This window comes from Lepisosteus oculatus, chromosome 16, assembly GCF_040954835.1.
Source record: "Lepisosteus oculatus isolate fLepOcu1 chromosome 16, fLepOcu1.hap2, whole genome shotgun sequence".
Taxonomy (NCBI): domain Eukaryota; kingdom Metazoa; phylum Chordata; class Actinopteri; order Semionotiformes; family Lepisosteidae; genus Lepisosteus; species Lepisosteus oculatus.
The window spans coordinates 3,193,711-3,219,424 of record NC_090711.1 but is presented as its reverse complement, the minus strand read 5'-3'; the positions used below and the strand labels follow the sequence as shown (position 1 = coordinate 3,219,424).

The 25,714-nt window shown below is 49.2% G+C and overlaps 1 protein-coding gene across 1 annotated transcript; it reads left to right on the top strand.

The window, feature by feature from the left end:
* Positions 1-600: 600 nt before the first annotated feature.
* On the top strand, positions 601-5,693 carry LOC102685768 (troponin C, skeletal muscle-like). The gene is made up of 6 exons (XM_069179367.1): positions 601-707; positions 2,660-2,714; positions 2,885-3,028; positions 3,728-3,842; positions 4,065-4,201; positions 5,237-5,693. Exons 1-6 carry the CDS (start codon positions 705-707, stop codon positions 5,266-5,268), a joined length of 486 nt encoding a protein of 161 aa, XP_069035468.1. The 5' UTR covers positions 601-704; the 3' UTR covers positions 5,269-5,693.
* Positions 5,694-25,714: the final 20,021 nt, after the last annotated feature.

Here is a 25,714-nt window from a genome sequence, read left to right as displayed (position 1 = left end):
CTGTTTTGAACAAATTCAATCACAAAATAAAATACACGCACATTTCCCTATCAACATAAATATTACAACGTCAATAAATTGGAGCACCATATTTAACTCCTTAGATTAAAAAAAGTTAATCATATTTTGAAAAAGTTCCAAAATATGCTCTACACCTAGTACTGTATCTCTCTACACTTTGTACTGCAACAGTAATCAATCCTCAGGTTATCTTTCCACGTCTCAGAGATTAAAATTACATGGAAGTATAATTTTATAAAGCGGAAAATTAGGATCTGACGAGTTTTCGTTTCAAAATCTTTATCTTCCAAGTTACAGACAGGAACAATTAAAACACAGGAAGAAAACGCACGCGTGCACCAACGTGAAGCAGGCTTCAGGTGAAAGACCCCGTATCTCACCGAGCGGTTTTTGCGTGAAAGGTACTGTTTGTAGGGTTCTTACCCCCCAGCTCTCCAGCTTTGTCCTGGAATTCAGCGCAGTGCAAATGTTCATAGAAACAAATGGACATCGCATTCCAAGATTCTATTGGCTGGATCCTGTTCAAAACCCTAAAAGTTAAGGGTTCTAATTCTGGACGCCAGTGGGGCGGAGAGGCGTGGCCCCGGTAGCCGTTTTTAAAAGGTGGGTGAACCCCAGCTGACGTGCAGTCTTTCTGTGGAGGGGAGCTCTTCTTCTGTGGGAGTCTATCGTAACCCGCAAACATGGTAAGACAAACCTGCGACTTCTCCGCTCCTTTCTGTGAGTAGAGAATGTCCGGACGAGGGGAGAGATGGTTCTCGGGGCGGTGTCTCCGTAGAGACCAGGAAACAAGGAGAAAAGATGCATTTGATAATGAAGATCATGGGGACATATGGCGACTCTCTCTCTTAATAGTGGAAGACAGCCGATCTCGTTTTCACGTCTTGTGAAAGATCACCTCCACACCCGGAACTCCAGCACGTCTGGAACTATTCCTTACACCCGGGAGACAGTGGAATGTGAGAGGGATACCTCAGTAATCATTCCTTACTTCCCAAAGGATCTCAAATCGCTTCATATACTGGAGGCATCCGCTTTATCTACCGAATGGCAAACCTGGAAGGATTTAATTTTATTTTACATAATGGTATACCAGTAACGGTCCAAAACGACATGTTTAATCATGCACAGATGCAATAAACATACTCCTTTAACAAACACGTTTAACAAACGTTTTTAAACCCTAGGACATGTGCTTGGCACCGGAGTATCTGTAAATAGTAGAAGGATGTATGAATCGAGGATTTTCAAACTCATACCGAATAGAGCAGTTCTCCGAGACGGTAAAGATCTCGCTTTGCTTTGTGCCAGAGCTCACGGCAGCTGCGAGCAGGTTGGGTGACTCGGGGTCACTGTCAGGGCAGCGACCGGGTCAGCTGGGCCAGGAAATGATTCGAAGGTCTTCGGTAACTTGGCCGGGTGCGGGAGCGATGTGCTGTAGGTCTCTGCCGGCTGAAGAGTTTCGCTGAGTTGTCGCTTTGCAGAACTGGGGGTCTTCATCACAGGAAGAAAGCACACTACTGAGAATGTAGCGAAAACAATCTGTTTTGGTCCAGCGATCACGCGCCTCAAAACCGATTTTTTTTTCTTTAATAATTCGAAATATGCGTAACTATATACTCTCGGGTATTAGCGGGTTGCGATTAAAGCAGCTGACGGATATTAGGTTATACACGCTTCGCAAGCGAGAAAACAAACATCAAAACGTTTGCATGATGTTAACTCCCGTGAAGCCAGATTAAAGCAAGCGATATTATCTGGTAGGATTTCCAAACTTTAATGGTGGAAACGCACAGTGGGTATTAGGTATCAACGCAAACTATTTAGACGCGGTGTTTATACATTTGCGGGGGTGGGTGCGTGTCGGGGGTCAGTTTCTAAGGCCAACTGAAAGATTCTCTAAATGTTATTGATCAAGTGACAAACACAGATAACTTTGTGCAATTTGGCCTCATTTTAAGATTCTACAGATGCACAGTTTAATCAAATCAATTCGTTTTGAATGATTTTATTTTTTCGAAATTTGTGAAGATATATCTATATTTAATATATTATATTTTGTTTATAGATCCTCGGGACCAGATGTGATCTTTTGTGCAAGATGTTTTCATTATTATTACACGCAAGCTGAAGTGGCGTCTCTAAAGCGCGCTCCTTTCGCGCGTGTGCGCGCTCTGCAAGGCGCGGCCCCGCTTCGGCGCTGTCTGAGCCTGTTGGGTTAAGAAATTGCATGATCAACCGAAACCGTCCTGGCTGGACGTGTCTGAATAATAATTCAGAAATTATTATTGAAGTCATCGGGTTCTTCTACGCACGAGGCTCTGGTTGTAGAAAGTTTGAAGTCTTAATGTTTAAAAGGTCTCTTCTAATAGAAGTAGTTCAGGTGGGTAGCTGCGTCTGCAAAGGAACAAGTAAAAGGTTTATTCCCTGCTGGAAAGAGAAGAAAGGAAACGCAACGCTTCTTCGGGTGTGCTACATGGCTGGTGTCAAGTCACTGGGGAGAAGGCATATTTGATACGGCCAGTTGAAGGTATCTGATTTGTTCAAGGTGTCCTTGAAAGGGTAAGACACTAGCACCGCCACCAGCGAGAAGCGCCTTTTCTGCGATTCTGAGGCTCTTGTCTCCCGTCTCTTGCAGCCGACGGACGCGCAATCAGACGCGCGCTCCTACCTCAGCGAGGAACAGATCGGAGGTGAGCGCATTATACACGCCCATCCTGGCGTTTCGGTTCATTCGTAAAAAAAAAAAAAACACCGCTGACTTTCCAGCTAAGCTAGCTAGTTCTTGAAGTGAGTTAACTACGGCGCTATCGAGTGATTGTTTTTAACACGGGACGTAATCTGGAGTCCGTTCATTTTCCAGAGTTCAAGGCCGCGTTCGACATGTTCGACACTGATGGCGGCGGAGACATCAGCACCAAGGAGCTGGGCACCGTCATGAGGATGTTGGGGCAGAACCCATCCAGAGAGGAGCTGGACGCCATCATTGAGGAGGTAGATGAGGACGGTAAGGAACTGCTGAGCCCTGGAAAACACTGTCTGCATCCCCACCCCCACCCCCTCTCTGTGTCCATCTGTCTCCCTGTCTGTCCACCAGTCTCTGTTTCCACTTGACAGCTGGAATATCTCTCTTTCTGTTGGTCCATCTGTCACCTGGTGGCTCTGCCTGTGGGACTCTTGTCCCAGACCTGTTTGTCTCTCTGACTGTCCCACTGTCTCAGTCTGTCTGTCTCCTGGTGGCTCTGTCTGTGGGACTCTTGTCCCAGACCTGTGTGTCTGTCTCTCTGTCTCTCTGTCTCCCTGTCTCAGTCTGTCTGTCTCCTGGTGGCTCTGTACAGGCCTGTTCCCCGCCCCCCAGGCCTGACTCTTGTCCCTCCCTGGCCCCATTCCTGACTCTTGTCTCTCTCTGGCCCCAGTCCTGACTTTTGTCCCTCCCTGGCCCCAGTCCTGACTCTTGTCCCTCCCTGGCCCCAGGCCTGACTCTTGTCTCTCTCTGGCCCCAGTCCTGACTCTTGTCCCTCCCTGGCCCCAGTCCTGACTCTTGTCTCTCTCTGGCCCCAGTCCTGACTCTTGTCCCTCCCTGGCCCCAGTCCTGACTCTTGTCCCTCCCTGGCCCCAGTCCTGACTCTTGTCTCTCTCTGGCCCCAGTCCTGACTCTTGTCTCTCTCTGGCCCCAGTCCTGACTCTTGTCTCTCTCTGGCCCCAGGCAGCGGCACCATTGACTTTGAGGAGTTCTTGGTCATGATGGTGCGCCAGATGAAGGAGGATCAGCAAGGGAAGAGCGAGGAGGAGCTGGCAGAGTTCTTCCGCATCTTTGACAAGTATGTACCTTCCTCTGTAGCCTGAACCAGCCTTTAGAGCCGCATGGAGGAATGCCCACAGAGCGCGTTGTGTGATGTGTTTTCTACTTTGAACGAGGGATGAGAGTCGAGTCTGCGCAGTAATCATCCCGAAGTGAGCTGGGCCAGAGAGCCGCTCCCCTCAGGCATTGAAAGCTGAGCTTCCTGCACTGTCCTGAGCACGGCTGTGTCTGTCTGTGGCAGGAACGCCGACGGCTACATCGACAGGGAGGAGTTCGCCATGATCATCCGCAGTGCGGGCGAGAACGTGTCGGATGAAGAGATCGATGAGCTCCTCCGGGAAGGAGACAAAAATAACGATGGCAAACTGGACTTCGATGGTGAGTTGCTGGGAGACCCAAGAAGTACTGCATCCTCCTGCTCTCGTGCAAACCCAGCTCAGTGACGGGTTCCCACTTTGCAGCACAATTTCTGATAGAATCTCTGTAGCAGATTGATGTTAAGTGGAAATGCCCTTGCCCCTGGTTCAGAGGGAATCTGTCTATCTTGCAGTATATTAAGTCATTATGGGCTCATTAGGATTTGGCTCAGCACGTATCTGCTCAAAGCCAGTGGAAATGCATCCTCTGCAGTTCAGTGCGAGCTCAGCTCTGGGCCTGCGGGGCCCCGTGTTTGTTCCAGTTTGGCACATAATGACCTCAATCAGCCCATTATTGAGTTCACTGGTCCAGCCTGCAGACCTCCTCTGGCTCCCAGGTGCTGCTGCTTCACAGAGGTGAGAGATCCCGCAGGCGCAGCTGCTGTCTCGCCGCCGCGGCGCGATGGCAGGGCAGGGCAGGGCAGGCTCAGCTCGTGTGTGACTGTAACTCACAATCTTCTGACACTGGGAATTCCTTCAGCAAGTGATTGGTACAAATACCAACTTCATGGAGACTTTAAGACCAGCTGGAAATGGCTTACCAGGAACAGGGCTGGGCCCCCCGATACTGTTCAATAGTATGAAGCAGTTCAAGTGGGCAGCTGTGTCAGCATGCGCAGTCTGCAAAGGAACAAGTAATAGGTTTATTCTAAAAGAGAAGAGAGAAAACAACGTTTCGGCTCACACCTGAAGAAGGCTTCACAGCCTAAACGTTGTGTTTTATCTCTTCTCAGCATGGAATAAACCTATTACCTGTTCCTATTCAATAATATGATGCTTTTGTCAAAGTTATTCAGGTAATCACTACATGGAAGTTATTAACTGTAGTTCGGGAGGAATGACCACTACAAGTCCGTCTCACAAACAGTAGCTGTGACTAGTCACCATCATTACGATCCTGTCCGCAGCAGCCCTGTCCCGCCCATCTCCACCTTGCAGCTGTCCCTGGGTCACTCAGTCTGTCCGGGGTTCCTGAATGTCCTCTCTTCTCTTCCAGAGTGGCTGAAACTGATGGAGAACGTGCAGTAAAAGAGCAACATTCCTCTGCAACACTTCAGTGTGACACTTTGTGTTTTGTCATGCAAGCGGTTTTTCTGACTTCGCTCGATACTGCTCCCCTTAGAGACAAGTGCGCCAGCTCAGCCTCCTAGCGCTTCCAAAGACAAAGACAGAAACAGAGACAGAAGAAACAAAGTCTTCCCCTCTTCTCCCTCTCATTGACATGATGGGACCCTGGGAATCGTACTCCAGCGCCAACCTCAAAACCCCTCTCCTTAACCAGACCTGAAGAGTCCTTTTCTGGTGGTTGACTATATTTGAATTGTGTCATGTACAGTGTAGTATTTCCCCCAAAATGAATGTATATCTTATGTCTTATATAAGACATTTCATTGCCAGCAACTACTGCTGCACGCTGTATTGTTGTGCATTTGATAAATAAACTTTGATTTTGATCTGGTGAATTATTTCTGTGGTGCAGTGCAAACTTCAGAGGCACAGAAGTATTGTTAAGGAGGATTTCTCATAGTGGGTAATAGAAGTAGCTTCAGGTGCCACATTTTATCCACTGATCCAGAAATATAGGATGTCTTATTGAGTCTGTCATTTTCAATACCAACCCACATTTTTATACAAGTGGCACTCAGAAAATTGAAATATTGCATTTCTGGAAAGAGTAATATGTTTACACCTTCCAAGGTAATCTGGAACATTGTACTAATGTAACGTTTTGATGAAAGAAAGAATATATATTCCTCATTCAAATGACACACTAAAATTGAATATTGCAATTGTTTCTTTTTCACACCCTCGTAGAAATTGTTTAGAATATTTTTTTTCTGAAAAAAAAAAGTTATTTCTGTTGTCGAACAGGTGTTAAGGTATTGCTCCTGAGTTCTTCACAGCGAATTTGCAAACTGACATTCAATCAAATTGAGTGCAAAGGCGCAGGTTCTTGTGACCAGCGAGGCTCGCGGAGTGGCGGGAGGCTTTGAGAAGCTGTGATTCAAATCTCGGCCACTAGGGGGCAGGAAAGCTCTACCTTCCACGTACAGAAGATACTGTTCATTAAAATAACTTGAAGCTTACATACATTTTGCCTGTGACTCCTTTCGCCCTGGGGTCGTAGCTACTCCATGTTTTTCCTCAATGTGAGAGGCCACCAACTGTCCTGTAACGATTTAGAGATCTATATATTTTTTTGGCGTTTCGGTTACAGCACAGTTGCACCAAAGAAACAGACCACATGATTATATTTTTTAGTAGCTCCCGATTAACAAGTAGTCAAGGCACGTAAGCACCTGCCGACGGTCTCGTCTTGATCGAGGCGCCCCGGCTGGTGCAGGTATTTCCTGGCGGTGCCCCTGAGCGGATCCCGTCTGTAGGTGATTAATGATCGCTCGCTTTCCTCCGAGGCTACCGCGGAAAGATCATGGGATCTGTGTAGATGGTTTCAAGTTTATTCTACTTATTACTCTGTAACTTTACCGCACCTCCCCAGCTGTGTTTCTGAATGAAGTGGGACACTGCAGTCCGGCCAGGTGTTGCGTTGCCCGGAGGAGGCTGAGCGGTCAGTGTCGCTGAATCTTCATTAATCGTGCAGGCCAGGCCAGCTGTGAAAACACCAGTCGCTCCGGACTGACTCTAAAGGGCCCTATTCCAAACGCCTGCGAAAAACGAACGCCGGAGCCTGTTATCATCTACCATCTTAATTACTTCCACTTTCAAAGCAGGGTAGCTCATTCACGGAGTGTCAGTGAAAGCGGGCCGGCAGGTCAGCGCGCTGAAGCCCCGTCGCGTTGGTCGCAAGAAGCCGTTGCAATTCCGACAATATCCAGCAGGTACCGCTGTTTAGCGGGAGAACTGTTTTCAAGGTGCCTGGATAATGATCGTTTCTGTCTCCTTTGATATTGAATTTGGAAATTTTCAGAAAACGAAATGCTGTCTGGCTGCACTGATGCGTTTACCCAAAATGTCCCAGTGTCATTGCTAACGACATCAGTATGAATTATTCTTTAGCTGATAGATGTGTTATTTTGGCTTTGGCTGTGAGCAGGGGAAGGAAAATGACAGGGTGTTTAGAGTAAGGTAACAGACCATGCAGAAGGAAGAGATGGACACAGGTGCTGCCCTAGGCACAGGGCACATTGCAGGATCACAAAGTACTGAGCAGGCCCACCCAGGCTCACTGACTGACCGACAGGCCGGAGAGTCTAATTTGTTTTCTGGGCTTAATGGGTTCCTGTGAAGAGGGTTCAGTGTGCGGTAACGCGATCTCTTCCCTGCGCTATCCGCGGGGCAGATTGGCTTAGCATCGACGTCCACGTCAAACAGCCCTGCTAGGCTGTGGAGTGGCTGTGTGGCTTTGCGGATTGATTCGGCTCCTGAAACCTTAGCCGAAAATCATTTTATTTCACTTTATTAAGGCCGATGGAGAGTAACAGAAAAGAGACCCTTTTTAAAAGGAAAAAAAAAAAAGAAAATAAAATCACTATCTTAACGCACTTCATTTTTTTTTCTTTGCAGTAAAAAAAAAAATGCAATTTGCCAAAAAGGTTTCTCCTTTCTCCCGCCTGCCTTCCATTTGCTTGCCTTTTCCCTACCAGTAATTCAGCAATCGCGTTAGAGTGGGGCTGATCAGATTAGCGCCGTCTCACAGCAGCGTGTTTGCTCCCGCTGGGCTCCAGAGTGCTCTTTCTGTTGGCAAACTCTCTCCGAAACCCCTCACCTCTCCCGGCCTGCACTCACACGGCAGAGACAGCCACCGGCTCTGGGCTCCTTCTGGAAAAAGCCCAGTTCTGGAAGCAGGCTGAAGGGGAAAACTGGGGAGGGGGGGGGTAGTTTTTTTTTTAAGTGAAAGACTCCCCAGTTTCAGCCAAAATAAAAGAGCCTCTCAGAGAGACTGAATTTAACGTCCAGAGCGTTGGATCGATACTTCGCAGCTTTGGCGCCTTAATCAGGCTGAGTTCCACGTGTCGCCCCGACGCAGTGAAGTCGCCCCTCTCCCCCGGGGATCTTCGGAGGCCCCCCAGGCCGTGATGTCACTTCCTCCCCCCAGCGGTTGCGAGACCCCCCGGTGAACCCGGTCTCCTGCTGAGGCAGACGTTTGGCGGTTCAGCGTTTCGCCACCAACCTGGAGCGCAAGCGGGCAAGAGTCTGCGAGCTGGACTTTCGGAGAAGGTGGTGTGGTTTGCGGTCCTGCTACCGTTAATTGAAAAGCAAGGATTTCTGCAGCCGAGCTCAGTGGATACCTTTGTGAAAACACGAGCGGGCTTTGATATGTAGCTCGTTTATGGCTTCAGTTCAAGCCCTGAACCAGGCCTCTCCCATCTATACTTACAAAGTTATTACAGGAAGGTTCGGGGAACATCACTCCGGGTGGAAATTCACAGGTATCACAGGCGGTCTGTGAGCACCAAAAGGATAAAAGAGTGTCATGCTCTCTCCTCCGAGCTCAGTTCATAATAGTTCAAGATCCACTCTAACAGTATCTCCACAGAGGACGATGTTTTAGTTTAGAACCTACGGCTATGTTTCATTATATGCCCACCCACTTGTGTCTTTACAGTTCAGCACACAGTGTGCCACCCCACCAGCCCAACACAAGATGGATGGGCTGTTCCCAAGTGGGAACTGTGGTGCCCATATGGGGAGAATGAAGAGAGGCAGATAGGTTCCACGTGCCGCCCAGCAACCCCACTGAGCCCTTAACTCTTACTGAACTACTATAAGGCTCTATACTTGACTAGGTGGCATAGTGGCACAGTGGTTGGCACTGTTGCCTTGTAGCACTGGGGCTTTGGGGTTCAATTCCTGGGGTGCTGTCTGTGTGGGGTTTGTATGTTCTCCCCATGTTTGTGTGGGTTTCCTGTGGGTGCTCGTGTTTCCTCTCTGGTAGGTTAATTCCCTCTGGGCGTGAATGTCTGCCCAGCGACGGACCGGTGTGTGGTTCAGGGTGAACCCTGCCTTGCCCCTACTGCTTGCTGGGATAGGCTCTTGTTCCCCCGCGACCCTGAATTGCTCAAGCGGATTGAAACCGCACACTCAGCAGGTGAGGCCCGTCTCTCGCTGACAGTGCCACAGACGATGTAGGTGCCTGGGTGGTTGCTGTTTCTCTGGGAGAGCCCTGATACAGGCCCCTGTGATAGTCCACTAATGGTTAACGAACGTGAGGTTTCTGCCCCTGTGCGTCCCCTCTAGCTGCAGATTAACCTCCCCAGCTCTCAGACCGTTAGCTGGCATTCATAGATCTGTCAGGTTCAGAATCAGCCTGGTCCCCAACCAGTAACTCCAGCATGCCTCCAGAGTTCTCTGTCCCTGGTGGAAACCTGTCCAGACCGGAGGCGGGATATTTCGGGATGAACGAATCTAATCCATGCGACGCCAAGTTTCATCTGAACTGCAAAGGCAGCGCGAACAGTGTGTGAACTGGGCTTTCTGCACCAGAGGCGAGGTAAAATTCCAGATGTCAGGCCGTGACGGGCACCCCATCGAACAGGTTCGCCGTCCCTGACTGGAAAGGAAACTGTGGTGTTTGTGTTGGCAGGACTCACCGGGACAGGGCAGGCCGGGCCACGCCGTGAGGACCTCGGGCTGGAGTCTGAAGCCGACTCGTACTCTCGTTCAACCGGGCGACAGACGGTTAACGCGCTTCGGCTTGCGATAATAGTTTGGTGCTGTAGTAAATTATTATTGTTTGAACGGTAAGCGTATCTGGTGAAGCTGCCGCTGTTTCGCAAGCGCAGCATTTTCTTCTGCATATTTTAAATTCGGGAAGAAAAAAAAAACAAACCGCGGCGAGTTTTCACATGATTTCAGCGCGCAAAACCCCCTCGTCGTTCTCGCCCATCTTTCCACTTTTCTTCCTCTGCTGTTTTTCTGCAGCCCAGTGGAAGCTAACTCCGTTGCCATCGTGAATTAAAACAACAGAGGAGGCCACGGTGTTAGTTCAGCCCGGGACTCCAGTAAGCAAACGTGCTGTTGTTAAGTGGTTACTGTAATTTGGGCGAAACACGATCGTTTTTCTTTCCTGCTTATTCTGTGCGCAATCCCAGATGTAAATCATCTGTGGTTCTTCCACCGGCCTCCCCCTTAACTATTCCCGCTGAACTTTTTAATTCAGTAGCCTTCATCTTTTCACATCAGGGGTGAAACAGGTATATATATATACACGTGCGAGATTTCGTGGCAAAAGAATATTACGAACCCAACCAGCGTATGCGTAAAAATGAGCGTTATCACATCTGTGATTCTCTGACAAAGTCTCAAACGGTCTTTTTTTGTCGAAGCAAAACTGTTCAGTGCAAATGGGAGAATTAAAGCTTTGTGCTACATTCCTGATCTTAAAAGCGACGCTACCGCACTGTACAAAACCCCTTGCGTCACTGAACGCCTCCCTCAGCTCCTACCCCCCTCGTGTGCCTGGTACTCAGCTTAAAAGCTTCGCCTGCCTTCGTTAGGAACTGTTTAAATGAGTATTGAGTTGAAACACAATCCCAAACCAATGATTGCGCGCCATTATCTTCCTGTTTAATAATACCCCCCTTCGACCCCGTCATCCGCTTCCTCCCGTTTCAGACCTGCTGCCTGTAGCTTCATCAGTGCAGTGCTGACCTCCACGGTGCGAGACAGCCAGGCTCTGTGACAAATCCACGTCTCGGGTTTTCAGTTTGTTCTTCTGTGGAAGCACAATCGACTTTTTCGAGGGGTGAAAAAAAAAACAATGACCGTTTCATGTTATTTACTGACCAACCCCGTCCACACACAAACACGCACACGCACACGCACGATTGTCGTGGTTTAGTCCACGGATGTCCGCCCGCCCGTTCTCTTCTTCCAATGCGTGGTTGCGCGGTAACCTACCCCGGCGAGCAACAGGCGCAAGATGGGGTACACGCACACCCCGGACAGGACGACCCCCACGGTTGCAGGGCTGATACACAGACACTCGCACCAGCGCCAGTTTTCATGAATGCCAAATAACCTACCTGCATGGTCTGGGACCATGGGAGGAAACACCCACGCAAACACGGGAAGAACATACAAACTCCACACAGACAGTTGCCCCAGGTGCGAGACTGAGCCCACTGACTGCCCCACCGTGCCGCCCGGCCCACGCATCTATTCCCCACCAATGTCAAACAGGAGGCGGCAGAAGATCCCCTGGAAAATAGAGGGCATAGGACTGAGTCTCAAAACCCCGGATATTGATCATCATGTAAAGAAAAATGTAATTTATCATGTTTTGGAAACGACTCAAACTGAACTACAGCCCCTGAAAAAAAAAAACTGAAAAAAACGAATTGTTGTTGCCTTTTTTAACCTTCGGACACCCGAAGAAGGCTCCACAGCCGAAACGTTGTGTTTCCTTTCTTCTCTTTCCAGCAGAGAACAAACTCTTTACCTGTCCCTTTGCAGGCCGGGCGTGCTGACCCAGCTCCCTACTGGACTAGAACTACTTTTTTTTTCCCACCTCTCCGAGAAGTGCGCATATATACTGTTTCATACATAACATCGCAAAGTTGAACTTTTTTTGTGTGATTATGTGTGAGAAGGAAATGAAGGTCTGAGAAATCGAAATCGAATGTGAAAGAGCGCCGCTGTCGCGTTCCTGTGGCCGGTCCATGCTGGAGATGGTCATCTTTTCCCTGGCAGACGTGGGCTTGGCTTCCTGCTGGAGACACTCCTTTCCATCGGGAGGAAGGAGCGGGCCACTGACGTGGACGACAGCCAGCAGGACCGAGGTTAGGAGAAATAAACATTTCAGAAAGTTTGGCTGGGAGCAAACCGCCGAGCCGCGGGCCGATCGGGGCTCATTAGGGAGAAGATCTCGTATGGAAGACGGAGACATACCTGCGGGGGAAGTTGGCTGAGCTCTGACTGGCGCGGTGGCACCACCGGCGGGCAGAGTTACTCGGGCCTGAACGGGGGGGGGGGGGGGAGATCTCTCTGCTACAAGAGGTTTTATTTCACGTTGGTTCCAGGAAGAGCCTGGATTCGACCTTGTTTTCTTGTTCCGTGCCTCGGAACAGAAACCGGGCCCCGCCGTCCGGACCCGAACCCGTGCTGGGAGACACCTCGACCGGAGCCAGGATTCACTCTGGCTTCGGGTGGGAGGGAGGGGGGGCTGTAGGTTCGGTCTCGGACCTGCAACGAGCGGTCTTTAATTCTCCCGCCTGGGGCGAAGGGATCGCTCGTTTGCGTCTTTGCGGCAGCCCCACGCGTGATCATTTAAACAGTCCATCTCAAGCGAACTGGGGTCTTTTGTCTTGGGTAACCCCCACCCCCGCCCAGTCATACAGCGGAGGAACATGTGTTTTTCATACAGGGGCCCGAGCTCCGGCCTTGAACAGGCGTTAGGAGATTTTCCTTTGGGAAGCAGACAGTCTCCACAGCGCAGACCGCTCAGCTGTAAATCCTGCGTTTTAAAAAGGGGGAGGATGGAGGAAGGAAAGAGTTAATCCCGAAACCTGTTGCACAATAATTCCCCCCAGAAGGGAGGGAAAAAAGGAAAGAAAAAGAAGCAACATTTTCTTTAAAAAAAAAAAACCCGAAAAGCTCTTGGGCTTGACAAATGATCTAATAAACGCAGAAAGAAATTACAGGCTGCGTGCCCGTGGGGAGAGGAAGCCGGGGCAGTAAATATTTTTAAAGGCTGTCAATAAATTTGCCGTGCGGAGCTGAGAGGGGAGCTCAAGACGACGCCGGCCCGCGGAGTTTCTCACAGGCTGCTCGTACCTACAGGGGCTGTCTGTGCGAGGCCGCGAGTGTTTGGTGTAGTCTCGGCACGGCACGGCACGGCACGGCACGCCCACGTGTTTCTGGAAAATCACGCCATCAGCGCCGCTAATCGAGGGATGCCTGAGGAGAATGTATTCATTTCCCCCCCTCACATGCTGGGAAGGAAATAGGGAAGAAACCGAACAGCTTTGCTCCGGCACCACAGCAGTGTAGACATGCACTAGCAGATAGCTCATACAGTACATGTTCCAGACACGAGAGGCGAATCATATTAACAAAACAGTATACATCGTGATGTACATGAGAATGCATTTCGACAGGAGAGTCCACGTGTAGTGTTTGTGTTTGTGTTTGTGTTTGCCCAGGAACTAAGAACTACAACCTGAGATGCACACTATGTAAAGGCCTGCTCCTCTACACCTGTGAGCTGTACCTGGGGCTGCGACAGAAGCTCGTACTGTACGTGGGGGGGCGGACAGAAAGCCGTGTCTCTGCAGTGTGCTGAGGTTCAGAAACATCCCGTTAGGTTCGCCGGAGTATTTCCTCGGAGACTTTCCCACAGGTTCTTAACTGTGCTGTCAGTCACATATGACTCACCGGTAAATTAAAGGTGATTTAAAAGCCCACCTCTATTACTCTTCCGCCCTCTATCCCCTGTGGCGAGCCGTTTTCTTGTGGGGTGATTGATTAGATAATGAGATAATGATGGATGGTCACCACGTCGACCCGGAGCCCCCCGTTCCAGTCACGTGACCAGGTGAGACTTCCTGCTCCCTGGTCATTATGACATCACGCCTCGACTTCCTCAGCTTTTTTTTTTTTAAACGCGCACAGAAGAATTTCTTTGTGAAACTTGAATTTCACCTCCGCCAAGAAGCACTACTCTAGTATTATTCATTCACATGCCGAAATGAGGCAAGTATCACTGTCTACCCTCCGGATGCAAAGAATATCTCAAAACTTGATTTCTATATCCTTATGACCCCCCACAAGCAATATATATATTTTTTCCTTGAAAGAATGGATTTATACCTTATATGAAGAAATTCAACTCACGATAGCTTTTAGGCTGGCGATAACGTGCCACATAATTGGAAATTAATGTTAAGAGCAATCAAGACAGAACATAGGAAACGACGGATGTTTACACAGAGAGTGGTGGGAGTCTGTAGTCACCTCCATAACCGGGTCAACTGACTCTGTGCCATCCCCTAAAAGCAGGCAGCGTGATTCTCGCAACATTGAACCGCTAATAAGAGAGCAAGATGGACTCTTATTGTTAAGTTTCCTTACATTTTTAGGAAGCGGTCAGAAATAATTAAGAGTGGAGATGTCTGTTAGCGTGCTCAGGATCTCCATGCAGCACTCGTCAATATCCATGATAAATGCTACAAGCCCTAGACTGGTACCGCATGTTCAGCTAGTCATTGCTTCTCACATCTTGATGACCAAACTGATCTGATAATAGGCTTAATTTGTATGAACTGCCACCATTTCGAGGCCTTGTAATTTATTGAGGATTTTAAATTGTCTGTGCAATCTGCAGAAGAGAACATCTCTGGTATCGATTATCATTCCTGGATAGTACTAGGGTACTAGCTCTGCCCTTGTCTTTGCAGAGTGCCACCTGGCGTGAGAGTAGGGTTACAAGGCATCTTTGCCTTGTTGAAGATATAGCCACTCAAGACGCAGGCTGGCATTCAGGCTGTTGTTGGAGGAACAGTGACGATACACTCTAGAGAGCTACTGTGTAGGTAAATCTACAATGGAGAATCCATGTAAATTTCATTTGGCTGAAAAATCCAGAATTTTACAGTATTTAGTTTAACATGTTTAAAATATAGGACAGGTAACGGCAGTGTGTGGATATTTTATCGCCTGTATGAAACAATTCCAAGATACCAACAGTGTATTTGTCAGGAAACTTGTACATTTGGTGCGGCGCTGTTTATTACAATGAGCTGTCTTAAGCTGCACAAAGTTTAGAATCAGGCAGCGTCCCTCTGTAGTGTGACAGGTTTAACACAAATTTACAGATTCACACACACACATATGTTAATAATTCGTTCAACACAGAGAGAACCAACAAAAAACAAAATCTAAGATTTTTGGAATCGCTGTAATTAGATCTGAAATTACACTCCCCTCATCTGATTTTCTAACAAATTAAAATACTTTTATAATGACTGCATAACAATCAAGGTATGCATTTCCACTGTGTAGAATTACGGTGTCAAATTGAATTCAGGCTGGAAGGGGTTTTAAAGACACGAACGCAAATCCTTCCAGGGCTGCCAGTATTTTTTACACTGTTCTGCGTCTGACCTTTATTATTCAGGTAGTCTCATCTTTCTGGAATGGGAAGGATGTTGTCTCTCTGGAGGATCCCAAACAATGGCCGTGTGCTGTACTGCTGTCAAACCAGTCAGGTGTGGAAAGTGAACCACTTCATTTCCTCCTCCACCTGACCCGGGAGTCAAAACAGCACCAAGTGAGCAGAGCAGGACCCACCAGTCCTCACAAGTCCGGCACCAGTGTTCTTTCAGCTGACCTCCCAGCAGCAGAACCGAACCCTGATTTGAATTCCTAACAGTTCTCTTAAAGAGACCTTCCTACTTCACTTACTGGGCTTAAATGAGAGGAGATGTTTACTTCAACCATAAAATCCGTACCGTAACTTATTATGTTCATTTTTTGGGATGTTCTATACTTTGAAATGTTAATTTTGAGTACAAAAATACATCAAATTCCTATTTTATTGTAGTGGAGTGATAGTAAATGTTCTGACCTATATCCAGTAAAAACGAATCACTGCTATACTATAATATTACTCAGCGTAGCTCCTAGGGCACTGTAAAATGCAGTACTATCTGGCCAGCGAAGCCGTTCTGAGCGTTACTTAGCAAGAGTGTGGGGTTGCTGTTGTTGTTATGACAGGGCTGATTGGTGTAGGTTTGACTTATCCTGCTCAACCCCTATGAGAACGCGAAGCACAGCTCAAACTGACTCAGATCCTCCCAGAACCATACAACCCCCCCTCCCCCCCACACTCCGATGACATTCACTGGATGTTTTTTTTTTTAAATGACAGCTTGTCAAACCAAATGCCAAAAAACACATCTTAGGAATATAATAAAAGAATAGCATAGCAAATAATATTCTGAGACCTGCCTGTCCTGATTACTGCACCATTGTTCCTTTGGGATAGCTCCCCAGAATCTTGGAACAGGGAAGCCTGTATTAATCCAATCTGCACAAAATGCCATTTCAAACAAACTTCTGACAATTTGTTGGTGAAATGAGGTCAGAATTTTCTTCTGGCAGGAGCTGTCGGGATCATTGATGTTTCGTATTTGTGAAACTGATGATTCATGTGTGAGGGGATATTCGGAGGGATGGACTCATAGGTCATCCCGTCAGTCCTGCATGAGCGCCGTTGCTTTTTTCAGAAATTTCCCCCGTGGGTCCTTAGAGGAGCTCGGGGTAATGTGTGAGCACATTTTTGGTTACTTATCTATGACTGGATTAAACGAATTTGCTGCTGTAACCAAGGAGAAGGTTTTAAAAGGGGGAGAGCTGCCACTGCCGCACATCGCCGTCTATCCTGGAAATCAGGGCCAGGAATCAGGAATCGAAGAGGCGTAGTGGTGGGGGGGTTGACTGAAACCAGCCCAAGCCTGTCAGTAGTAATCAAAGTCCAAAAGAGGACCATTGCAAAGCAGACAGCTCCGCTTGCAGCCAGGACTGAATCCACGCTCTGTTTCATACAGCAGACACAGTTCCTTAGCCCTGCTGTTTAAAGAGGCTCTTACCTGCTGGGGGACATGTGCTCAGAGGAGTGACCTGTGCTTAACTGGCTCGTCACCGACAGGACCAGGGTAGACGTGCTCGATCAGTTCTCCTGCCAAGGAAATAAAAGCACATGGGTGCCAAGACTTGGGTGCTCTCCAAGCGTAGTCTTTCCTAAACAATGAGCTAATGCATTATTCTTACCATTAAAAGCACCAGGCAAACGGAAAAGAAAACACGTTCTTAGAGGTTAAAAATCGAGATCACACATTGGAATCCATCAATTATCTCCAGCGTTCCTTTGGGTGCAAAACAGCCTCACAGGGGAGCGCCTTTTCATATGTGTGCTCTTCACTGAAATAGAAAACAGGATGTGTCTCTTCATCACTTAGGAAGAGCAGGCCTCCCTACAACACCCTCTCCCTTCACCATGTCCCTGTTCGGAGAGGCTGCCCCCATAGCTGTCATGTTCTCTTGACTGGAATGTGGTCCCTCGGGAGATCAGGCTGCTGAGATCCTGCTCAGGTTAACACACCGGCTTAAGACATTCCTGCTCCTCCCCCCAGGGGCCCCCTCCTGCGCAATCCCGCCTTGTTTAGTAAGCAAGATGAGGCGTTACCCCCTGTGTACCTTAGAGCTTAGTTTATTGTCCTTCCACAAGGCGCTGTAAGACGTTTGGGTGAATATTGTCAAGACGTCAGTCTTTTCATCTGTCAGTCTCTTTTAATAAGCCCGCCAGCTTTGTGCTTCCTCCTCCTTCTTCCTTCCGGAGTCCAGCTGCTGAGATTCAGACCCTTTTCCAAGGATGAGGAGGGGGGATACCTGGTCTGGGGAACTGCAGGAGAAGCGTGCCGAAAGGCTCTGTCGTTTCATCCACGCTGACCAGGAAAACACATCGCAGGGTCAGTTTCTGTTTGAGGTCACTTACCCAGATTTCTAAACCTTTCTGTGGGTCTGCGAATGACCAGGGGGATGTCCTGTCTCCCAGTCAGAGGTTTCGGAGCAGATCCGACTTCTAAACGTCTCAACTGGTCAAGGCGCTTCCCCCGAACCCGGGCTGAGCCCTGGGCCCCAGCTGTGGCAGGCGTGGGCGGGGGCCATGTTGTTCAGCGGACTGTCACATCTGGAAGAGCGCCGCCGGCCGAGGGACTGAGGTCAGCTGCCCAGTGTCGACTCCTGCAGCTCGCAGGGGCATCTGCAGTCGGCACCGTCTCGCCTGTTGGGCGCTATGGAGCTCGAGGTACAACGCCGGGCTCTGCAGAAAAGCCCATCTGTGTGTCTGGTTCGTTCGTGGGCGTCGCTGCCTGAAGGCAAGTGAAACGAGTGGCGATTCCCAATTGGGCAGGTGTGCGGCTTCAAAACTATTGCCAATTTCGAGTTGTTCAGAAAAGAAAGAGCGGTTTCAACATGGGGAATTATGTGTTGTTGCCTCAACCAAGCACACAGGGGAACAGAACCCTCTCTGGCCACCTGGTCCTGTTCATCACACATCGGCCTGATGCCACCCTGTTCCTACTGAAAATAGTCCATTGTACAGGAGGAGAGGAAGCCCGGCCTGTCAGGCACAGCCTGTGCCATGGTAAACCATGTGCCTGAGCCTGCTGGTGGGCGCCTCTGTCGCTGGAGCTGCGCAGTGGGGAGTGAGCAGGGCGGCCTGGCTTTGACAGGAGATGAGATGTGGCAGGCTGCCCTGGCGGCCTGGCTGCCGTTTGAGCTGCGGCTACCAAACACCCGTCACAAGCGATTAGGATCAGCGGTCCCTGTGCTCCCTGAGAAAAAACCCCAGCTCTGCTCTAAAGTTTCTTGTGAGTAGCACAGCTTCCAACAGTTTGTTGGCTTCTGTGTCAAAGGCCTTTCACGTTAATGCTTAGTGACATTTGTGATTCCGTTTTTGCATAAAAGGGAGAAATCCTATAATTATGTACCTTGCCTAACCTCGGGCGTGTTCCATGCCTTGCACTGAGTGCTGGGAAGGGAGTCCCAGCCTGCGCTCAGCTCCGCGGCCACACCAGACCCCCAGCCCCTTCCCCATGGCAGGACAGTACACAGGGCCTAAACGTGTCATCGCCGCCAGGGCCCACCGCCCTGATCTGTCACGATCGGAATCCCTCCTCTTAAGGGCTCTCCGGCTCTTTCACGTTTGTGATGATGCACCTGCCCCCAGTCCTGCCCCTCCTTATTTAAGCCGGGATCTCTCGCTACTCCCCGGCTCTGCATTGCAAGACGGACGCCCGGAGGGCCGCCTGCCGTCAAGTCGCCCTACGCCCGCGGCCTGAGGGCACAGGCCTCCTCTCGGCGTCCTGACCCAGCTGAGTCCGGGGCTCGGAGCGCCTGGCCTCGTCATCCCGTTTTTTATTTCCCTGTCCCTGTACCGGATCCCGTTCCGCTTTTTAACCTCGTCTTGTTTGTCTCGGCTGGATCACGGCCGTTTGGACTTTCGGATTCGCCCCGGATTTCCCCCCTGGACTCCTTGGACTTGTCCACCCTGGCTACGCCCCCCGAGCACCGGGTCACCATCGTCACGCCCCCCCCCCCCCATCTGTCAACCCCCTCCTGATCCACATCGTCCTTTTCCACTTACTTCCAGATTATGCTGCCTCCATCGGGTCCAGAACTACGCTTCATTACATGATCAGCATGTGAGCCGGAATGAATCTCAGCCCCCATCCATCAGTCCCCCTCTCCTCTCTCTGCTCCAGAGGCAGCGTGCTGTCAGTCCACAGCCCCGCCTCTCCCGCTCGCCTGTCACGCCTGTCGCTGTCCTGCTGTGGATATTGACACCAGCGCAGACCAAGGAGCGAAGCTGGTCAGTGTGGGTCCTCAAGTGGGTACAAAAGGTGCCGTCTTCCAGATGAGTTGTAAAACCGAGGTCCTTACTCTCCATGGTCATTAAAAACCCCAGAGAACAGTAGGGGTGTTACCCCGGCGTCCTGAACAAACTTCCCCCTGGCCTTTACCAATCACGGCCTCCTCATAATCCCCATCTCTGAACTGGCTTCATCACTCTGCTCTCCTCCTCACTGGTGTGTGGGGAGCATATTGGTGGACTTTGGCTGCTGTTGCATCATCCAGGTGGGGCCACACTTTGGTGGTGGAGGGGATCCCCACTACCTGTAAAGGGCTTTGAGTGGAGTGTCCAGGAAAGTGCTATATACATTTAAGGAATTGAATATTATTGTTCATTCCCAGAACCCCCATAGGTTCTGAACCCAGCCAGAAGCAGCAGTTGACTAGGTGAATGTCACTAGTGTTAAAGTGTCTGAGAGGAGGTTTATGTGCCTGTGAAGAGGCAATAACAGCCTCAGCCTCCATAAACCTGCTCTCCAGCCCCTCTCGGGATTCTCCCCCCTCGCTGCTCCTGCTCTTCACAAACCAGCGGCTGCGAGGAATCCCAGTCAAAACACCCCGGCGGGCATCCGCAGTGCCCCGCAAATCAGCTCCAGATGTGGCTGGGGGGGCACGCAGCCCTTCGCCGGCTCGTGCGTCTCTCGGCGCCCCTCCTTCTGGCCTCGTCCCTCCCTCCCCCCGCCCGCCGCCTGCGCTGTGCCGAATCTTAGCGCCTGTTAGCCGGTGTTCGCTGGGTCCTGGCTCGAGATCGTGGGGATCGTGGGCCCAGTTCCCGCTGCGGACACGGCTGTCACGTGCCTGTGCGAGGCTCTCTCTCCTGAGAGCCCCGGTCCTGGGCTGCCCTGGCTGGGGGTTGGGCTCCAGCTGTGATGGACCCATGTCCCATCCAGGGGGAACTGTGGAACCTCAGCCCACGTCACACCACCGAAGTGGGGATAACAACCTCTCGTGTGCTGTTACATTACTGCCTGATTAACACAGCGTTAACAAACCATTCCTGCATGAGGAAAGCAAACTTTTTATTAATAATGATGATAGCCATTTGGAAGCCACAATCCTGATAGTAACTGACATTTTCCTTACAGGTTATCAAGCCTGTAAATGTAACTCAGTGCACTCAATTAAAGTGTTCCCATTATTTCAGTGTCTTCACATCTTCGTATGTCTGATCTTAGTGCTCACAGCGCGCAACTGAGCTGTAATTTAGAAACTGATCACTTTGGTCGATTGATTAGCTTCAGTCAGTCTGACCTAAGGCTGGTCGTTAGATACAGTCACGTTTCATCGTGGCCAGACAGCTTGCAAGCCCCGGTGTGAGTGTTGTCAGGCCTAGACCTCTAACTAGTTTTCTAAAAAAGCCAGTGGAGTTTAACTGACTTTATTAATGAATATTTAATCGCAGCTGAATTTCAAAGAAAGGCCACAGGTTTTAGCAGTACGAAAGGACCATACTGAAAGCCCATAGGAGCAGCAGTAGGACAGGGTAGTCTGTGGTGGGATTGCACACAGAATTAGTCAGACTTTACAGTATGGATGGAGTGCGTTGTATGTGCAGACAAGACTCTCCTTATTCTTAATTTTTACATGGATAACAAATGCATGCAGGTTCATCGACGATCCTTAGAGATCAAAAGATGTGACACTGATAAATCGATCAATGCATTTATTCACCTGTCTTTGCACACCATATACTTCACAGGTTTACCCATGGGGACCCCCTCGAGGCCCCCATAATTTACTTTTCCACTTCAGTGCTGCATAAACACTGGAGTCTAGAGTAACTAAACTGTCAGCATCGCCACTTCAGAATAACTGCCCTTCAGGGAAAAGTCACCTTCCATCTTGCAAGTGCTTTTAACTTCAAAATAAACAGCGGAGAGTGTTGTTCTTAGGCCGTGTGTATAACTGGGTGCTTGTCAGTTTCCCCTGACTCTTGGAAGAAAAAACAAAATTGTCTCGGAGAAAAGGCTTGTCTGGATCTTGATGGGATATGAACTGTGACTTTGTCTCGGCCTTTTCTAAGACTCTTAGATCAGCTGTCCCAAAGACCGACGTGCTTGAACTGCGCTGTGTTGACAAAACTCTTGGCTGTGCAACAAGGGTTAATGCAGCAAAGACTGACTTTAACCTTCAGCTCTCCTGTTTCTTTAGCTTCAGGAACTAATAAAAATGTACATGTAATATATGGATCTCTCCAGGCATGTCCACCCTTCCCCCAGGAAAGTACTTTTTTTTTTACAGGGCAGAATTCATTATCCATTGTTTCACTGAGGTGTTTCAAACCGTGTTTGGGAAAGCACAGGAATGATTTGTACCTGACACTCATTTCCTTTTGGATTAAGTTGTAATTAAAAAAAAAATCTGCCTCTATTTTTTACCGCTGAAGCAACCAGGCTAAATTATATTGAAATTCTTAATAATCCACCATTCAAAATGCTGTAGAAATTGTTCAAGCAAAAATAATGCCAGGAATAACGACGAACTGTTTCGCACATTTCAGCAAGAAGTGTCGGTTCTGCAAATTGTGGGTTAGAGTCTCCAGAAGTCATTTCCTTCTCAACATTTTACGGAAGCTGGGTTATACTCTTGCAAATGAAAAAAACTTTTTTTTTCTCAGGTGCTGTTTGACCAATTCAAAAGGCAGCCTCTTGCTTTTCCACAGCCTGGCTGTGTTGTCCTTTCCCAGCCTGTGTCCTGACAGGCCGGCAGAGAGGCCGGAGTGAACGGGACACTGCTGGGAAGGAGGAGGCCTCATTCGGGGAGATCAGCTTGTGTAAACACTCGGGTTAATGAAGCTCAACCCGGCTAATCCTCTCCCCGTCCCCCATAATCCCTCCGGAGAGCTGGGGGCTGCCAATCACGCGGCCTTGAGGAAGGGTGGGGAGCAGGAGGGGTGGGGGCGAGGGGGATCAAGGGGGAATTTTATTTTGGGGATTTAGCTGCGCAGCCCCGTGGAAGATGGAAAAGCGAAATTCTCAGCCGTCCAGGGGCTAATGAAGACCACATGATCGGTCAGCAAAGCATTCCTGAATCACTAGGAATTTTGGCCATGACTGGGCTGCAGGGCTAGCACCACATTTACTCATTGTTTGGATTTTATCTGAATATGTCAAAACTAGCTCTAAACTTTTCCTGGTTTTAGCTCAGGTCACGTGGTTTTGCAAAAGAGTTTCATATAATCCTCAAGTCCTGATTTACGACAGAAGAATAAAGCCTTGCTTTGTTTCTTAAATTCTTACTGTTTGTTGCCTATGGCCTACGGATGAAAGGGGCTTGAAAGTATCTAAGTACACTGTTAATTTTTCCTGCAACCTGCAAGAAAGCGCAACTTTGCAATATGTACGGCCTAAGTAATGAAGACCTATCTATGATGGTTAAGGCAACAGGAGGCCATACAGGAGAAACCATGACGAGTTTCTGCTTCTGCAGTGGAAGGCTGGGTCATTTGGAAAGGAGAGCTCGTCTGTGAGTCTGGCAGCTTGTTTCTGAGCCTTGTCAGGGCAGAGATGCCAGTTTGCATGGGGCACCCACTTAGAGGGTCCTTTTTGGTTCAGACAGTAAGGGGTGGCTTTTGGTGCTACTGCCTCCAGTGCAAGAGAGCCTCTGTGTGGTGGGAGACTTCTCTTACAAGAAGAGACCATCAGTAAATAACAGAATTCTATAATACAGCGTCGAACATACACTAAAGATGCATCAGTTGGGTAAATTAGGCGGGTTTTGTGTAAAAGGTGCTTAGATAGGGGTGAAAGAGCAGCAAAACAGAGACGTGCACATGACACACTGAAGCTGATGTTCCTAATGATGTTTAGTTTTCTTTAAGGAGTCTCTGGACCTGAGCACTGAAAGTTCAGCTCAAGTTTGAACAAGACTGCCAAACCACAGCCAGGTACAATCAACAATAAAATCACCTGTTGCGCCATCCCTTACAATTACTGGAAGCCATAAATCTCTCTGAATGGGAGCAGTTGGCTTCTAACGCTGCTATGGAGAGATCTTCAATTTGTTTTGCTTTGTACAGGCTTTGGCAGAGGGCCAAACCGTCTCCTGTTGAATGGCAACCAAGGGACATTATTGAAGCAATGAATTCAAATTTGCATGACTGTTAACTGTTCCTTCCAGCTCGAGGATGAATAATTGCTCTGTTTTGGAAAAGGCGGTGCAATTAGTTGTTAGTTTGGGGATGTGCGTTGAAAAGGGCTTTGAGGGTGCCATCCTGGAAGGTTGTCCTAGGCCACATCTCTGGCCAAATCTGCATGTTAGCGGAGCATCTGCACTAGCTGAAATCTGCAAAGAGAAATGGAAGGGATCAGTTGTCTTCATCGTTCGCTTTCATCGCAGTTCACAAAATACTACCAGAATAATGGCACCATGGCTGGGAATGTATCTTGGAAAGCTTAGGATTTGCTCACAGCAAAGACACCTGAAACGCTCGGTTTCTTCCTCGAAGTGCCCCACTGCCCCTGAGCAGCGGTCCACCGATGCCCTCCAAGACAGATGTGTGTGTGGAGTCATGGCCGTGCTGCTGGCTTGTCTCTCCGGATGCTCACTTTGCCTGCAGTCGGGTCTGAACGGTGCACCAGTGTTTCCTCTTCTGCCGCTGCAATGTTTACATGTCTATTGTTCTCACTTTTGTCGAAGCATCCTTTCAGGAGATCCTTGGTCTTTCTCTCGGGGGCTGGGGGCAGGGGTCTGGGGAGGGCGGGGGCTGTGTTGTGGGCTTAGCTAGGCATCAGCAGCACAAAGGCAGTGGAGCAAAGTACCTTTCCAAAGTTTCGGCGACAACGGGCTCTTTTATCAGAGACACCCCCTAGCCCAAACCCGCCATTCTCTTTCATCCTCGGCCTGAAAGCGCTGCTGTTGTCACGGACGTCCAAAGGGACTACCCGAGGGCAGCAGGAGAGCGGGAAAAGACCCATATGCGTAGCGGCGAGACGGGAAAAAGGCCCGGGCTCATTAGTGCAAAGAGTTCAGGAATGCCGTATAGAAACCTATGCCCTCAGGGAGCGGACGTGGGGCGCCCTGGTGCTAGGCGGGTCTCAGGACATCCGAACGTCAGTGCTGAGCCCTGGCAGAGTGCAAGACCCGGAAATATATAGCCCAAGGGAAAGAGAGGGACCGGAAGGACAGCAGACTGGAAACTAGGGACAGGACAGAGAAGGAGCGCCCTCTGGCTACAGAGGGCGTGGCAGCTGTTTACTGCTCTGTGACATGTTCTCATTCAGTGTCTCCCCACACACACTGATCCCAAGATCACAGCTCCGAATACCAATCTTTACATGTATACAGTATCTCCTTGGAAGAATCGATGCCAGCTGAGAAGAGGATTATACAGTAATAATAATTATAATAATTGCTTACACTTATATAGCGCTTTTCTGGGCACTCCACTCAAAGCGCTTTACAGGTAATGGGGATCCCCTCCAACACCACCAATGTGCAGCCCCACCTGGTTTTCTCCCAGTCTGTTGTAGGTCTGGAGCCCATGTTTCACCCTGATGTGCAGAAAATCCTTATTATCCTCTGAACATAGGAAAGGTTGTTTGGTAGCTAGTTGTTAATTGATGCCAGGATGTCACCTAACAGGTTCTGGAAAGAAACCAGGTTGTCAGTTTGAGTAGCTTGTTCCCTACTCCCACAACCGTTTGCGTAACGAACTACCTCTCAGTTTTTAAATGCACAAAAAAAAGGATCGTAGCATGAGGCCATGAGTTCTAATTTAACCTGCAAAATCGATAATAGCCTGTTCTAAAGACAAGGAAAAGATATTCGTTTATGTTTAACGTATCCTGTATTACTCACGGCTCTTTTTGAATTTTAATAATATTTTTTTTCCACAGCAGAATCTCTCAATAACTGGAGAGGTGCACGGCCAGGCTTGTCTGCACAGTTTCACACGTACTGGACCAGATGGCAGAGGATGAGAGCGGCGCTCGTTTCCCCCTGCGGAACGCAAGAGCCGGGTCTGGCGGGACGGAACACGTGCGCTCGGAGCTCTGCGCTCTCCAGCCCAAACCCCGGGTGGCGCTGGGCCAGAGTCAACAGGGCAGAACCCACGTCCACATGTGGGATCGCTGAAGCCCCCCTGACATCACGCGCCTCG